Source organism: Anguilla anguilla, chromosome 12 (genome assembly GCF_013347855.1).
Source record: "Anguilla anguilla isolate fAngAng1 chromosome 12, fAngAng1.pri, whole genome shotgun sequence".
NCBI classification, from domain to species: Eukaryota; Metazoa; Chordata; class Actinopteri; order Anguilliformes; family Anguillidae; genus Anguilla; species Anguilla anguilla.
In genome coordinates, this window is record NC_049212.1 from 3130719 (window position 1) to 3146441 (window position 15723).

At 46.0% G+C, this 15723-nt stretch overlaps 1 protein-coding gene across 3 annotated transcripts in view; it reads left to right on the forward strand.

The window, feature by feature from the left end:
- The window catches only part of LOC118209414 (spectrin beta chain, non-erythrocytic 4-like), a 110507-nt gene that overhangs the window by 72020 nt on the left and 22764 nt on the right, over positions 1-15723 (forward strand). For all 3 annotated transcript variants that reach the window (XM_035384694.1, XM_035384695.1, XM_035384696.1), the window contains 6 exons: positions 5045-5308; positions 11350-11574; positions 12541-12630; positions 13502-13780; positions 14419-14549; positions 15298-15502. In XM_035384694.1, the coding sequence (XP_035240585.1) occupies positions 5045-5308; positions 11350-11574; positions 12541-12630; positions 13502-13780; positions 14419-14549; positions 15298-15502 (1194 nt within the window). The remainder of the gene's footprint in view (positions 1-5044; positions 5309-11349; positions 11575-12540; positions 12631-13501; positions 13781-14418; positions 14550-15297; positions 15503-15723) is intronic.

Genomic DNA, 15723 nt, shown 5'->3' on the forward strand with positions numbered 1-15723 from the left:
GGGTCCCTCAGTAACAGGCCTGTCCTATGGCTGGCTCCCTCAGTAACAGGCCTGTCCTGTGGCTGGATCACTGTCCTGTGGCAGTGATGCTCACAGCCACAGCTCCACTCTGCAGCGCTGCTCTGGGGGGGGGGCTGCCGAGCGCCTGACTCGTCCTCTATCCCCCTGGGGTTTGAAAGCAGCAGCTGGGCCTGTCCCGTTCCTGCTGTCGCTGCACAACGAGGGAGGGGCGGGGGGTGGGGGTGGATTAGGCACGAGGGCACACAGGGAGCACAGACACTGTGTTATGTAATTCTCCAGGGCTCAGCTCTGCCATACATTGCCATGAGGTCACAAGCTCTCGGCAACGTAACGTAGACACTGTCGCAACGTTGCAACAACATTTAAAGGCCCGACCGCGACTTCGGTCCCCTGCTGATATCCCGTGCCCCTCTCAGCCTCTCTGCAGCGTCGCTGTAAGGTTAGCCAGGGCCTGACACAGTTTCAGAGATCGTGACCTGGAAACACTTCATGTCCTCAAAACATCCAAACATCACAGTAATCTGTTTAGGTAATTTATTTTTTGTGTTTCCTGGATTACCCTGCTACTCTTACAAACCAACCATGGACATAAACCCCAGGGGGACACATCTGCCCAACTTTGGGAAAAATGGTCAAATGTTCTCCAAGAAAATCCTAAAGAAATTTTTGTGCTGTCCCCCCCAAAGTTGAAATGAGATTTAGGTCCTTGACCGACCTGTGTGCCTGGTTTGCAAAGAATGTTCCCGTTTAGCTTTCACTCTGCAGTTCTGATGACCTGAGTTTTTTTTTAGGAATCATCCTACTAAGCACTACTGAATTTGTATCTGGTTCATGTGTAGTCAGTCTGAGGTTAAAGCTGCCAGTCTGACTGACAGGTTTTCATTTGCATCGTGTTCCAAATGAGGGAGGATTTCCCACAATTCTGGTTCTTCTCCGCACATTGTACTCCTTCCAGTGCTTTGTGAAAGTGTAACTGTAACTGTAAAAATAGAACATTAGGATCTTATGGATCCCAATGTATTCTAATAGCTTTTTTTGCGTTATTGGTTGAAACATTCCAAGTATTGCTGTAAAAATCTACTTCATGTTCAAAGAAGAACAAAATGGAATTAAACTGAATTAGTATCATTCCGTCTCCAACCTCTCATCCCTCCACCAAAAACACACACACACACACTCACACACACATGCACGCACGCACACACACACACACACACACACACACGTACACTCGTGCTACAGATGTTATGAGGCAGCCAATCAGCATTTCTCATCAAGAGCGATAATAAAAACCCATCAGAAAAGACCGTTATCCTGAGCTCTAGCATCGGTAGATCAGCCAAAAGGAGCAAAATGGGATTCTGAACAGACAGGAAGAATTGGACAGGCTATCCCATATTTCCAGCTAGGAATGTAGCAGAGGGGTTCCTTTTTCGAGTGAGAGACTGCGTGCTTGGGGTGCTGTTATTGCCCCTCCCCAAACACCGTTCCCACGCGCCCCCTTCGACAGCCTCAGCAGCGGTACACCCCACCCCCACTTTTTGTTGACAAGGCTGCTGAATTACAATAGGATTAGGGGACGGGGGGGGAGGGGGGAGTGAATATGGGGGAGGGTCTGGTCTCGAATCTCCTGTGGCAGGCTCTAGCTGTGGCTGGGCAGCAGGGGACACTAGGTCTGCCGATTGCGTGAGAGGTGACCCCTGGCACTGAGGACAGGCGCTCGGCTGGCTCTGGGGGGCACGGGCGTTCCCCGAAACGGGAATCGCGGGGCGAAGCGGGCGAAGAGCCACATCGATCACGGGATGGCCGTCAGGCGGAACAGGCGCCTGAGCACAGCGTGCTCTGATACTGCTCCTGTCACACTGCTTTCGTCTGCTTTTGTCTGCTGTATGCATTTTGTTTCATTCTGTTTGCTACTTAATCCGAATTGCACCAGAAAACAAACCACTATGAGTGAGTGGGCATACAGAAATACACATATAAAGGAGAATGCTCAGGGTTAAATCATCTCTTGCAGAGCACGTATGGTCCCTATTGTTCTCATATTTACTGTGTTAAGAGTTGAATTAACACTGTACATTTTACTGTGCACTGTATACCTCTCCCCAGATGAGGTTAACTGTAGTTCCATCAGTCATGTAAAAAGGCTGCGCCTTTAGGTATGTTTAATTTTATGGGATAAATGTGCCCACACTGCCCCCCCCCCCCCCCCCCCCCCCCCCCCCCCCCCCCCCCCCCCCCACTGAGTCTGGTTTTTTGTAGGTTTCTTCCTGCTCGTCTTCCAGGGAGTTTTCCCTGTCAGTGTCAGCTCAGGTGTGCTCTGTGGGGGTTTAGGCCACAGTATACTGTGAAGTGTATCCTGACAAATGCTTAGCAAAATACTCTATACACTGTAAATAAAATCCGGCTCATTTGATTGGTCTGAGTGTGAAATCTGGAGCGATACTCCAGACAGTCGCGGCAGTGAAACGGCTTGAACCCGTGTGGTTGAACAGGACGGTTCAGACGTTTGTTCTGATTGGCATTGTAAAGTGGGGTTGTATTTAGCCCACAACACTAATAACCTTGACCGGGCTCTTCTTCGGCTGCAGAATAACAGCTCTCTGGATGCCTAAAATACACAATACGAATGAGTGACTCTGGAGAAGACTTAACCTGAATTGCTTTAGTAAAATATCCCCCCACATAAATGGGTTGTATGTAAAATGTAAACTGTGTAGTAGGGATGCAAGGATATTGAAATTATGGTCGGTATCCAATAAGCGATAATCAACATGGTTATTTCAGTCCATACCGATAGCAATGTTTATTTAATTTCATTGCCATACCTTCTGTCTTTTTACTAGGGTGTGCCGATATCAAAGCCTGTAATGTAATGTAATGTCAATTAATTTGGTCTGTATAAGAAATATGTTCATACCATAATCTAGAGTTTGACTGAATGATACGACAAAACATCATCAGGTAAAATATCTATTTTTTTATTATTTATTTAATTTGTTAATTAGTTACAGCTAAGTCTAAAGCTAGTAGTAAGGCATGATTATAAGAGATGTGATATAAAGATTACACCATCAAGATGAAAATACCAGTGGAACTTGAAAGTGGTAGAAGATCAAGATACAAGTGTTGGATGAAAGTCATACTTCATTGGAGGTAGCCACACAGAGCAGTGTAGGGTTACATTTGGCCAAGTTAGAGTCTGAAGAGAGGTGTGTTCAGACCTCTGTGGGAAATGGGCAATGGCTGAGCGGTTCGTGGAGGAATGGAGCTGGGGTGCAGGACTCCTGCAGTCAGGATTAGTGAGAACCATTGGTTGGAAGTGCAAGTGGCCCTACTGCACCAGAGCAGAGTGGTTGAGCTGGTGTGTAGAGCTGGAGTATATCCTATAGATAGGAAGGGGCTGTCTTGTTGGCTGCAATGCAGGCCAGGGTCAAGACTGGACTGGACTGACCCTGACCCTGGAGGCCACCAGCAGCCTGTGGAGTGACCTCAGCAGGGGAGCGTCATGCGACAACTTTGGAAAGTTGACACCTACTCGGGCAGTCACGTTCTGGATGAGTCATGCTGGCTGCATGGCACAGGCTGGTAGGTTTGCGAAGAGGAAGTTTCAGTAATCTAGATGTGAGATTACCATGGTCTGGATGAGTAGCTGGGTGTAGTATGTCTTCAGGTATGGTCAAATCCTCCAGGAGGAATCTGTACGATATCAGATTCATGCTCACTCATTGAAAAATGTATTTGATGATAATTTTGTAAAAAATAATCTCTGCAAAGTATCCTAACATAAATACTTTTGACACTGCTGTTTTCTTGTTGCACACACATATTTGTCCCTGTGAGAAATGTAAAATACCTGTCGGCACATCTCATCTGGTAGTTAGAACCTTCTTTGATAGACTGTGTCATATATATCTCAAACATCCTCTTGGATAAGGCCCCTGTATGAAGCAGTGGTGTTGGAGCTAGGCTGGTGATCGTTAGGTTGCTCGTTTGAATCGCCTAAGGAGGTCTGCTCTTCTGCCTTTCAGCAGGAACCTAAAGTGAATTAGTTTATGTTTGGCCTTATCCATTTTCAATGCGCAAACTTTAGGCTTTTATGGTACGTATGTCTGGAAAATGTTGCAATGGTAGACAGCAGAACGGCACTTTTGGGACAGTACGGGAAAAACGACAGGGCGGCACGATGGCAAATAAAATATGTTGCTATGGTGATGCTCCTTGGTGATAGGCCTATAATAGATAATGTAGTAATGCTGGTCTCCAAAAGTAGAGCTCATTACATTGATAGCTATCACAGCTGTTCCTGGTTAGTGGCATTAACACAGCTACATAGTGCAAGACAATGTTGACAAGAAAGATTTCATAAACTTTGGTTAAAGTCTAATTTAGTTAAAGTGATTGTAAAGTGGATGAAAATAGTTGAAAAAACCATACATTAGCTATCACAGAGGGATGTATCCACAACACCAATATTTATTCAAAGTAATGTTAACAACAATAAGACTCATTTCAAATCAGGCATAAAATCTGTATTGGAAAAAACCTCAGGATTGTATGGGTGTGGTCGTTTGCACTTTTGTGACTTCATATGAAAAAAAATTGCATTGTCTGATAAGATTGATTTATAGATAGCAGTGCAGCTAAGGTGGATCATATTCAGGGTTTATATTTACAACAGGAAAGGAGCAACATGCAAACAGGAAGTAGATAGCTTTGATTTCTTTGACATAATTCCTGATGGGATACTGCTCAGTACACATCTCAGCTCATTCATTTATCACATTCTACCTTTCATTGTTATTGAGATGAACACTGGCATAGCATTACAGGTAAATAAATCAAACAAGCGTAACGCCAATACAAATTTGACCCTAAACGGATCACAGCAGTAGGGTTATTCAAAGATAGGTCATTGGAGGGGCTTGTAGCTATTAGCAGGCATTGTTAGCATTTTATTTCTCTGTTCTGAATGCCATTTCTGTGCTCTTTTCCCATCTTCCTCCCTCCCCCTGTACCCCAGGAGGGCCAGCAGCTGATCCAGGAGAAGCCGGAGCTGAGCTCCGTGGTGCGGCAGAAGCTGGGGGAGATTCGGGAATGCTGGATGGACCTGGAGAGCACCACCCAGGCCAAGGCCCGACAGCTCTTCCAGGCCAACAGGGCGGACCTGCTGGTGCAGAGCTACACCAGCCTGGACCAGCAGCTGTCCCAGCTGGAGGACCAGCTCTCCACTGTGGACCATGGCCAGGACCTGGCCAGCGTTAACAAGCAACTGAAGAAGCTCCAGGTCCCATCTCTCTTTTCTCTTACCAGACCGCCCCCTTGCATAGACTGGAGGTGTTCAGGCTAATGTGATTAGCAGTTAACTGCTGAGAACACTGTGGCCATATGCTCAGGGCAGGTGTCTCCTTCATTGAAAAATGTTAGGCTTCTCCAGCTATAAAATTGTAAACAATTGATTGCAATGCACTTTTTAAGTTGACTCAATTTAGCTTCTTTGGATTGAATTCTAAGCTCCGGTGACAAGCCATGCGTTGTTTATTTATACCCAACTTTGTACTGTATTTGAGTAATTAAATGTAGTTCACAAAACTACAAATATTTTACTGGACCTATTAGTCTTGCTGAACAGGGCAATATGAGTTAATACAACTTTAGTTGGTGTGCCAACATAAAAGGCTTGTTACCAGGGCTTAGAATTTGTACTCCAAAGAAGTTGAACCAGTTTACGAAGTGTATTGTCATCAGTTACAGTTTTGTAGCTGGAGGAGCCTTACATTTCTTTAAGTGTTCGCTTTTAATTTGGTGTTCGGCCCAGTGGTGATTCTTGGTAAAATAAGGGTTAAAAACAACTAAAATACTAAATGACACGGAAAGTATTTACTTAAGAAAGCTAAATTTGACCTGAACAAAATGGGGAACAGAGCACTGGACCATAATGTTGTTTTTGCAGCTGCACCAATCAAGTAATGGTAACAATGTGTTATTTTCCATTGGTTACCAGCTTTCAACATCTCCTAATTGTTTATAATACAAAATTGTTTTTTGTATTGAGTCATGAGTCATGTGTGTCTACATGAAAACAGCTCACTTTGTTTGCGTGAATTGTGTGAACCATCATTCATTTCTCCAAACAGTGTGCTTTTCTCTTTTGAGTTTCCATTTAAGGTCATTAATTTGAATGAGCGAGCATGGCTTCATTACGCAAACCAAAGACAGCGCCGTGCTATGCTTTGTCCTCTAGCTTCCCTGGCAAGTGTGGCCAGTACTCCAACAGGAGGTCACTGATGGGGCCAAGCCCTGTAGCCTTTTGGTATTCCATAATATATTGCTTTACACATTTCAGCATCCATTATGAAATGTTATAAAACTATTATTGAATGATAAGAGATATTGTAAGGAACAGGTCTCATAAATTATAGACCACTTCTTGTTACCAAATCTTTTCTAGGAAGATAGTTATTACAGGCCTGTACAATCTGATTGTCTAATAATTTTTAATATCATAAATATTAGTGAAAATAATGTATTATTGACAGTTTATGTGGTATTGTAATGGATACCTGAGCTATGTGAGTGTTACGGTAATGCACAGTGTGCAGCGGCGTCCCGTCCCAGGGTACTGCCCTGCTGGACTGTGAAGGCACGTTCAGCTGGTCTGTGTGAAGGCACGTCCGGCTGGACTGTGTGAAAGCACGTCCGGCTGGACTGTGTGAAGGCACCTCTGGCCGGCCTGTGTGTTCGGCCGGTCTCTGTGAAGGCACATCCTTCCCCATCCAGCGCTCAGGTTTTCATTTTACGCGTTCTCCATTCTCCTCCCCGACAGCATGCTGGTGCTGTGAGCCGCTTTGAGTTCCTTTTCAGCCTCTGCTTTGTATCCATGCCACCCAGCCACCTTCATCCGGGGTACAGTAGCCGTTTCAGTTCATTTTTAAACCTCATGCTCCCGTTTTCTCCCCTCTAACCCAGCCTCCACTCATTCTTCATCCCTCGTTCCTCACTCATCCCTCTCACTCTTTCTTTGCCTTCGCTCGGGGAATCAGCCGGGGTTTTGCTGCGCATCCCCGCCTCTGTTATGTTAAGGCCCGTGTCAGAGTGGGAAGCTTCGGCCCTCCAGCCGACGCTCGCGCGGCCGCTCGCCGGCCTGCCCGCTCTTGAGCGCGCGCCGTGTGGGCGGCTGGGTCAGACCCGGCTTTAGTCTGATCTGGGCTGGGCCGGGATCAGAGCGGGAATGAAGAGCAATCCCACCGGCTGATTCTCTCTCACAGTCCTCTGCTCTCATCTGCCTCCGTGGTCCCCATCACTGGCTTTCTCAACATAGCATTGCCCTGTGGACCCACATTCTGGTCATATAGAAAAACAACAAGTCTTAATTGTTCAACTGTTTGTCTTTTTATATATATATACATTTTAGTCCCTTACAGTTTATCCAGTTTTACGATTCACTTCCTCACCAAAAATATGCACCATTTTAAATTTTAGAACATAAATATGCAGTGTTTTGATCTTGTTCACAGAATGTTGTAATGCTATAAAATGTTAAATATATGTTGAGATTGCCATTTTGAATTGAAAGCTGAATAGTCCACGGCCTTTCCCCGAATCTTGCATAATTAATCCTCAAAGTAGTCCAAATAATTCATAAGGGCAAGGTTGACCTTATTCCCTCTCTTGCTCTAATTTTCTTGATGGTGAGAAATTTAGCGGCACGCGGCTTTGTGAAAGTTGTGATGCGATGTGACCCACTTCTTAGCGTCGATTAGCGTCCCCGGTCACGGCCTGATGTCTTTACATGTACTTCTGCAATATTTTTTTTAAAAATTCCCTTGTGTGTTTCTCGTTTAAATACATTGAACTGCTTCTCAGGTTCAAATCAACTTAAATGTGCCTGCAGTTCAGCCACGTCTCCTAATATCTGAACTTGTTCAGGCGAGAATTCAGAATTGCATACTCTTAACTTCTAGAAATGTATGCATGCATAATATTTATTTATCACAGGGCCCAACACATGGCCTACAGGTAACACAAACAGAAATCTCTGGCCAACAATACACAGAAATGTGTCAGGATATCTTCTAGCTAACATGAACACTTGAAAACTGGACCATTGACAAGTGTTTGCTTTTATTGACAATCTCTCTGTCCTTTCATCTCTAATTTACCCTGGGTTATTTTTTGGGTGTTTAAAAGTGTAATGCATATGATTAGGCTTAGTAACAGTCTTACAGTGCCCACCAGAAGTATTGGCAACCTCAATGAATATGTGCAAATAGTAAAGGAGTACATTGGGTTTATTGTTTATCAAATGTCTTCTGTGGTCAGAAAAATGAGAAAATTATAGTTTAATTGTGATGCCATTGGCCAGAGGAAAAACAAATCTTTAATGCAAAATTATTTTTATTTTGAATAAGATGTGTGCCACAATTGTTGGCATGCCTGTATTTAGTACTTTGTGCACCCTCCCCTTGCCCAGATCACAGCACTGAGTCTACTCCTGTAATGTTTGATGAGGCTGGAGAACACATGGCGAGGGACTTGAGACCATTCATCCATACAGAATCTCTCTGGATCCTTCAGAGTTTTTAGTCTGGGCTGTACTCTTCAGCTCACCCCACAGGTGTTTAATGGGGTTCGGGTCAGTGGGCTGGGATGGCCCCTGCAAAACCTTAAGTTTGTGGTCAAATCAAATCAAACCAAGCTTTATTTACAGAGCACATTTCATACAAATTTGCAACACAGTGTTCTCAGCGCAAAATAAAAATATTAAGCAAAAAAGTACAAAGAAAGGAGATAAGGAAAGAACATAAAAATCAGGTGATTAATAAAAGTCAGATAAAAGATTTAATAATTTAAAAGGGTTAAGAAGACTAAAAAACAATAAGAAGGCACCTTAAGTAAAAGCAACACAAAAAAAGTGAGTCTTTACAAGTTAGAAAAGTTTAAACGAGATGTAGAATCCTGTCGACTCTCTGGCAGTCTGTGGCCAGGGCCACAGAAACCGAACGCCAGTCCACTTCTCTTAGCCCCAGCCCTCGGAACACTCAGGCCCCAGGAACAGGGACCCATTTTTGTGTAGATTTTGAGGTATGCTTTGGATCATTCCGCCCTTAGACTTGGGCTCCGTATGCAAACAAGGCTCCCAGGGCCTTTGGAGCAAAAACAGCCTCACAACAGCTCATGTCTTCCACGGATCCAATGGTATCTTTTTGGCAAAAAGCTCAATTTTTGTCTCATCTGACCATAGCACCCGGTCCTGATCTTAATTCCCGTATCATTTAACGAACTCCAGGCGCTTACGTTGGTGGTATGCAACCACCTGCAGTTCTCCCACTGTGATCTTGGAGAAAGTTTTGTCCCTCAAGCTGTCCTCCTCGCTGTGTGTGTGTGGGGGGGTGGGGGGGTGGGGCAAAATACACTTGTGGCCTCTTCCCGGCAAGCTCATCACAGCTTCTGTTGCTTTAAGCTTCTTAATTATTGCCCTAATGGTGGAATTAAGCCGTTTCAGACATTAAGCTGTTTTTCTCTAGCCACTGCGTGACTGACCTATGAAGGTCAACAAGCTTTTGTCTCATTTTGTTTGTGTGTTCTCTGATCTTCCCAATGTTGATGGATGACTCTGGGGTTTTGCCCTGTGTGGTTTGTTAGTAACTATTTCCAGCATTGGCAATAATTGTGGCACATGCTTTTTTGAAAAAATAGTCATTTTTTATGAATAATGTTTTTTCTTTGAATAATTGTACCTAAATGAAAGATTAGATTTTTCTCGTATTTTGAGTGTACGGTCACGCTGATAAATGACAGAGACTTCTTTATTGACCCCTTGTGCTTATATTTTCCAGGGTTGCCAGTTATACTGGTGGGCACTGTATACGGTCAATTTCGGCGGTGTGAATGTGTGTATGTATGTGCATGTGTGTGAGTGCGTATGTGCATGTGACTGTGTGTATGTATGTGCTTGTGTGCGAGTGTGTATGTGCATGTGTGTGAGTGCGTATGTGCGTGTGACTGTGTGTATGTATGTGCATGTGTGAGTGTGTATGTGCGTGTGACTGTGTGTATGTATGTGCATGTGTGTGAGTGTGTATGTGCGTGTGACTGTGTGTATGTATGTGCATGTGTGAGTGTGTATGTGCGTGTGACTGTGTGTATGTATGTGCATGTGTGTGAGTGCGTATGTGCGTGTGACTGTGTGTATGTATGTGCATGTGTGTGAGTGCGTATGTGCGTGTGACTGTGTGTATGTATGTGCATGTGTGTGAGTGTGTGTGTGTGTGTGACTATGTGTATGTATGTGCTTGTGTGCGAGTGTGTATGTGTGTGACTGTGTGTATGTATGTGCTTGTGTGCGAGTGTGTATGTGTGTGTGACTGTGTGTATGTATGTGCTTGTGTGCGAGTGTGTATGTGCATGTGTGTGAGTGCGTATGTGCGTGTGTTCGAGTGTGTATGTGCGTGTGACTGTGTGTATGTATGTGCGTGTGTGTGAGTGCGTATGTGCGTGTGACTGTGTGTATGTATGTGCGTGTGACTGTGTGTATGTATGTGCATGTGTGTGAGTGCGTATGTGCGTGTGACTGTGTGTATGTATGTGCGTGTGACTGTGTGTATGTATGTGCGTGTGACTGTGTGTATGTATGTGCATGTGTGTGAGTGCGTATGTGCGTGTGACTGTGTGTATGTATGTGCGTGTGACTGTGTGTATGTATGTGCGTGTGACTGTGTGTATGTATGTGCTTGTGTGCGAGTGCGTATGTGCGTGTGACTGTGTGTATGTATGTCCATGTGTGTGAGTGCGTATGTGCGTGTGACTGTGTGACTGTGTGTATGTATGTGCATGTGTGTGAGTGCGTATGTGCGTATGTGCGTGTGACTGTGTGTATGTATGTGCTTGTGTGCGAGTGTTTATGTGCGTGTGACTGTGTGTATGTATGTGCATGTGTGTGAGTTTGTATGTGTGTGACTGTGTGTATGTATGTGCATGTGTGTGAGTTTGTATGTGTGTGACTGTGTGTATGTATGTGCATGTGTGTGAGTTTGTATGTGTGTGACTGTGTGTATGTATGTGCATGTGTGTGAGTTTGTATGTGTGTGACTGTGTGTATGTATGTGCATGTGTGTGAGTTCGTATGTGCGTGTGCACGTGCCTGTGTGGGCTTGAGTGCGCGTGCGTGCGAGTGTGAACGCCTCGTGCGAGTCACATCATATTAATAATCATGTGCATTCCCATGGCAACGGTGGAGAAAAAAAGGTGGAGTGTAAAAAGCTCACTTCTCCGTCTCTGTCTCCTGGACCTGCGCTGTGTTCCCCTGCGTGCGGGGGCCTGGGGCAGACCATGGAGTCCCAGATGGAGGTGTGGTACAAGGAGGTGGGCGAGCTGCAGGCCCAGGCAGCCTCCATCCCCCAGCAGGGCCTGGTGCGGGAGGCCGTGGGGGAGAGGCAGGCCGTGGTGGAGACGCGCATCGTGCGCCTCATCGAGCCGCTCAAGGAGAGGCGCCGCATCCTGCTCGCCTCCAAGGAGGTGCACCAGGTCAGCCGCGACCTGGAGGACGAAATCGTGAGTGACACCTAAACGCTGCGTCCCTTCAGAATGTCCCTTCAGAATGTCCCTTCTCAATGTCCCTTCAAAATGTTCTCGCAAGAAACATAACAGTCCTGACAGGTTTTTTGCATGAATTGCTTCAGTTAGTAATACAGCAAGTCTCTTTGGTGAGGAGCAGCATATTGACATTGTTGGGTCACATGATACAGTGATCTTTCAATGAGTTTCCTAGGTCTTTAACTGCTTCACCTGCTTATCATTCAAGATCTTACACGTGAATGATGACCAGGCATGTAGGGTCAATGCTGTTACCTGCATTGTTTATGAAGGAAAGCCCTGAATGCACTGTCACTTCACCGCTGCTGGGCTTTGTCATCATCAGCGTTTAAACAAGGGTGTTTCAGGCTCAGATTGAGCTGAAAGGATCTGAAAGCTGCATACAATTAGACTGAACCCAGGCCTCACCTTTGTCTCAACATTCTAATATAATCTCAGCATTCTTTTTTCTATCATATATAAAATATTTTAATTGTGTAATATTCAGTTTTGTTTCCATTTAAAGATCTTTAAATGGAAACCTAAAGAAAGCAGTCTTAGGCTTAGGCCGAAATCACATCGGACGGGGAGTGGCTGCATAGTGAAAGCTAAGCGTGCCAGCGCTCCAGCGCCTGACCAGGGCTAGTGTAACAGCTGCAGTCCACGGGCGTGGGCATCGTGTCCGGTGTGAGTCGGCTCTTAGACTTGGGATTTGTAGAAATGAGCAAAAAACATGAACCTTTTGTACTTTATTTCAGTTTAAAAATGTGAAATATTTCAAATAAAAACACAAATACTTTTTCCAGCTGTGCTTATGGTCTACGTTGGGAAATGTAGCTCACTATTGTTTGAACTGAAACCGTTTTCAATTACTTTTTATTCACCTTTTGCATTTACAATGAAAAATCCAGCAACATTATATGTATATATAATATGATTTTGCAGTTGTGGGTGCAGGAGCGCCTCCCCATCGCCACCACCAGGGAGTACGGGAGCACCCTGCAGGAAGTACAGCAGCTGATGAAGAAGAACCAGGCAAGTGCTCTCTCATCGCCATGGCGACGGGACGATGCAGGAACAACAGCCCAGATTCAGTGTGACCTTAGAGCACCCTGCCTGTGCCTGAATGCGTGGAATGAAGCAAGCCTAACTCATTCCAGCACCTTCCACCAGTGTGTGTGTGTGTGTGTGGGCTTGGACATGTATTACTATCTTTGTGAGAACCAAATGTCCCCACAAGGATAGAAAGATGAGGAAAAATGCACAAGGTGGGGACCTTTTGCTGGTCCCCACAAGTTCAAGAGGCTGTTTTCGGGTTAGGACTTAGGGTTAGGGTTAGGGTTACAATTAGGTTAAGGTTAGGGTTAAGGTTAGGCATGTAGTGGTTGGGGTTAGGGTTAGGGTTAGAGGTTACGGAATGAATGTAGTCAATGGGAAGTCCTCACAAGTATAGCAATAAATTCTTGCGTGTGTGTGCGTGTGTGTGTGCATGTGTGCATGTGTGTGTGTGTGTGTGTGTGTGTGTGTTTGTGTGTGTGCATACATGCATGTGTGTTAAAGCAAGCGTGCAATAAAAGGAACCACATTAAAAGACAAATACTCCGCACTGAATTAACTAATTTCATAAACCCTTCATGACTCTGTCAAGCAAACCATAGCACCTGTCGTTACCAGTCTTGATAGCATATTAGCATTTACAAAACAGATTTGAAAATGAATGTCATTAAATCACTGTGCTGACACTGTGATGTCATGACTGGTTATGGCAGGCGTTGTATCATTGTCATGGCAGTGTAATTAGAGTTTGTGCCGCTCAGCTCAAGTAGGAAGAGCACTGAGACGTGGAACAGGGAGGGCCTTGATTTAGCAAGCTGACGCGTTCCGTATGTTCTTGGGCGCCCCCCAGAGTTTGCAGCGTGAGCTGCAGGGCCACCGGGCGCGGGTGGAGGACGTGCTGGAGCGGGCGGGGCTGATCGCGTCCATCCGCAGCCCGGAGGCGGACTGCGTGCGGGGGGGCCTGGAGCAGCTGAGGCATCTGTGGGAGGCGCTGCGGGCGGAGACGGAGCAGCGGCAGCTGGTGCTGGACGCCATGTACCAGGCGCAGCAGTACTACTTCGACGTGGCCGAGGTGGAGGCCTGGCTCAGCGAGCAGGAGCTGCACATGATGAACGAGGAGAGAGGCAAGGTAGGAGGATAGGAGACCGGCCCACCCACTCCCTGCGCGTCTGGGTGAAGCAAGGGGCCTGTCTTTAGGCTTCTTCATTTTCCATTTAGCCAAGAAGAACTATGCTGAAATTGTTGAATTTAAGTGAGATGGATGTCGCTATATTCTCAGCCAAACTCAGTGTCAGTTGTTTGTTTGTATGCAGTGGAATGAGTACAAGTAGCCGAGGCATCACTGGATGGAAAACAGCACTTGTTTCTTTCAGAAAAGTGCCTAAACCATTGCTATTGCTGTATTGCTTTTGTTGGTTATGAAGTCAAAATTCAATCAATAAAGGCATCTATTAAGCGTTTTAAAAAGCTGTAAATTATATAGATAAATTTCCCAGGGTGTTTTCTTGTTTGGCCATCAGAGGAAAGCAGTAATGTCTTGCATACAAAACCTCTTGACTGCTGCACAGGTCCCACAGTCACTGATCAGAGTTTAGCGAGATGGTACTTGCTATGACACACACAAGCCAAGCGTATGATAACGGCTGCTGCAACAGGGCCCCAGATAGCCATTCTCTATGGGAGGATTTCAGTTTATTTATGTGCAAATGAGACGGAACTGTTCGACCAATGGAGTGGTTCTGTGTGTGTGGTCCGCCCCCTCACCAGGATGAGCCCAGCACCCTTCAGCTGCTGAAGAAGCACCTGGTGCTGGAGCAGACGATTGAAGACTACGCAGAGACGATAGGCCTCCTCTCCCAGCAGTGCAGGCAGCTGCTGGAGATGGGCCACCCAGACAGGTACTTATCCAAGTCTAAAATCAGGGCTATGCTTATGAAGGCAGTGTTGTCTCTCTAAAGTGACCATTGTGATTTTAGAGTTAGTGTAGTGGATCTAAAGCCGCTTTTCCACCGCATGGTACCGGCTCAACTCGACTCGACTCTACTTGCTTTTGGTACCAGGTACTCTGTTTTCCACTGCAGATAGTACCCCCGTCAATGTAGCTGGTCGTCATTAGCGACACCGCATGAAACGCGTCGCTCTGACCGATCAGTGGTCTGCAGTGTTTTCACGTCACCTTTTGGTATCGCCTCAGCTCGCTTGGAACCTCGACAGAGGTGATACCAAAACAGTACCAGGTACCAGGTACTATCCACAACTTTTGCCCGATGGAAAACCAAAAAAAGTCAAGGAGAGTCGAGTCGAGTTGAGCCGGTACCATGCGGTGGAAAAGCAACTTATATTCGCCACTGTGTCTCTAAAGTCACAGTTGTGCATTCAAAATCACCATTGTGTCTCCCTCATCAGAACTGCATCTCGAGAGTCACTGTTGTGTCTCTAAAGATAGAGTTGTGTCTCTAAAGTGAACGTGGTGTAGCTAGAGTCAATGTTGTGCATCTAATGTCCGAGTGTGAGTCTCCAAAGTCACCATTGTGTTTCCAAAGTCTCCATTGTGTTTCCAGAGTGGGAGTTGTGTCTGAAGCCAGCCCTGTCTCCCATGCCAGTGCATATCTAAGTCAGTTCTTTGTCTCTCCCTGACCCCTGCAGCGAGCAGATCAGTAAGAGGCAGTCGCAGATAGACCGGCTCTACGTGTCGCTGAAGGACCTGGTGGAGGAGTGCAAGTCCAGGCTGGAGCAGCAGTACTGGCTCTACCAGCTCAACCGGGAGGTGGACGAGCTGGAGCAGTGGATTGCCGAGCGCGAGGTGGTGGCCAGCTCCCCCGAGCTGGGGCAGGACTACGAGCACGTCACGGTCAGTCTGCCGGGCCCTGCGTCCTCCTGGTCATGTCTGAACTGTGTCCATTATGCCATTGTGATCCACGAGGTGAGCAGCACGGTGGGGCAGTGGGTAGCACTGTCGCCTCACAGCAAGAAGGTCCTGGGTTTGAATCCGGCCAGGGCCTTTCTGTGCGGAGTTTGTATGTTGTCCTCGTGTCCACGTGGGCTTCCTCCCACAGTCCAAAGACAGACCAG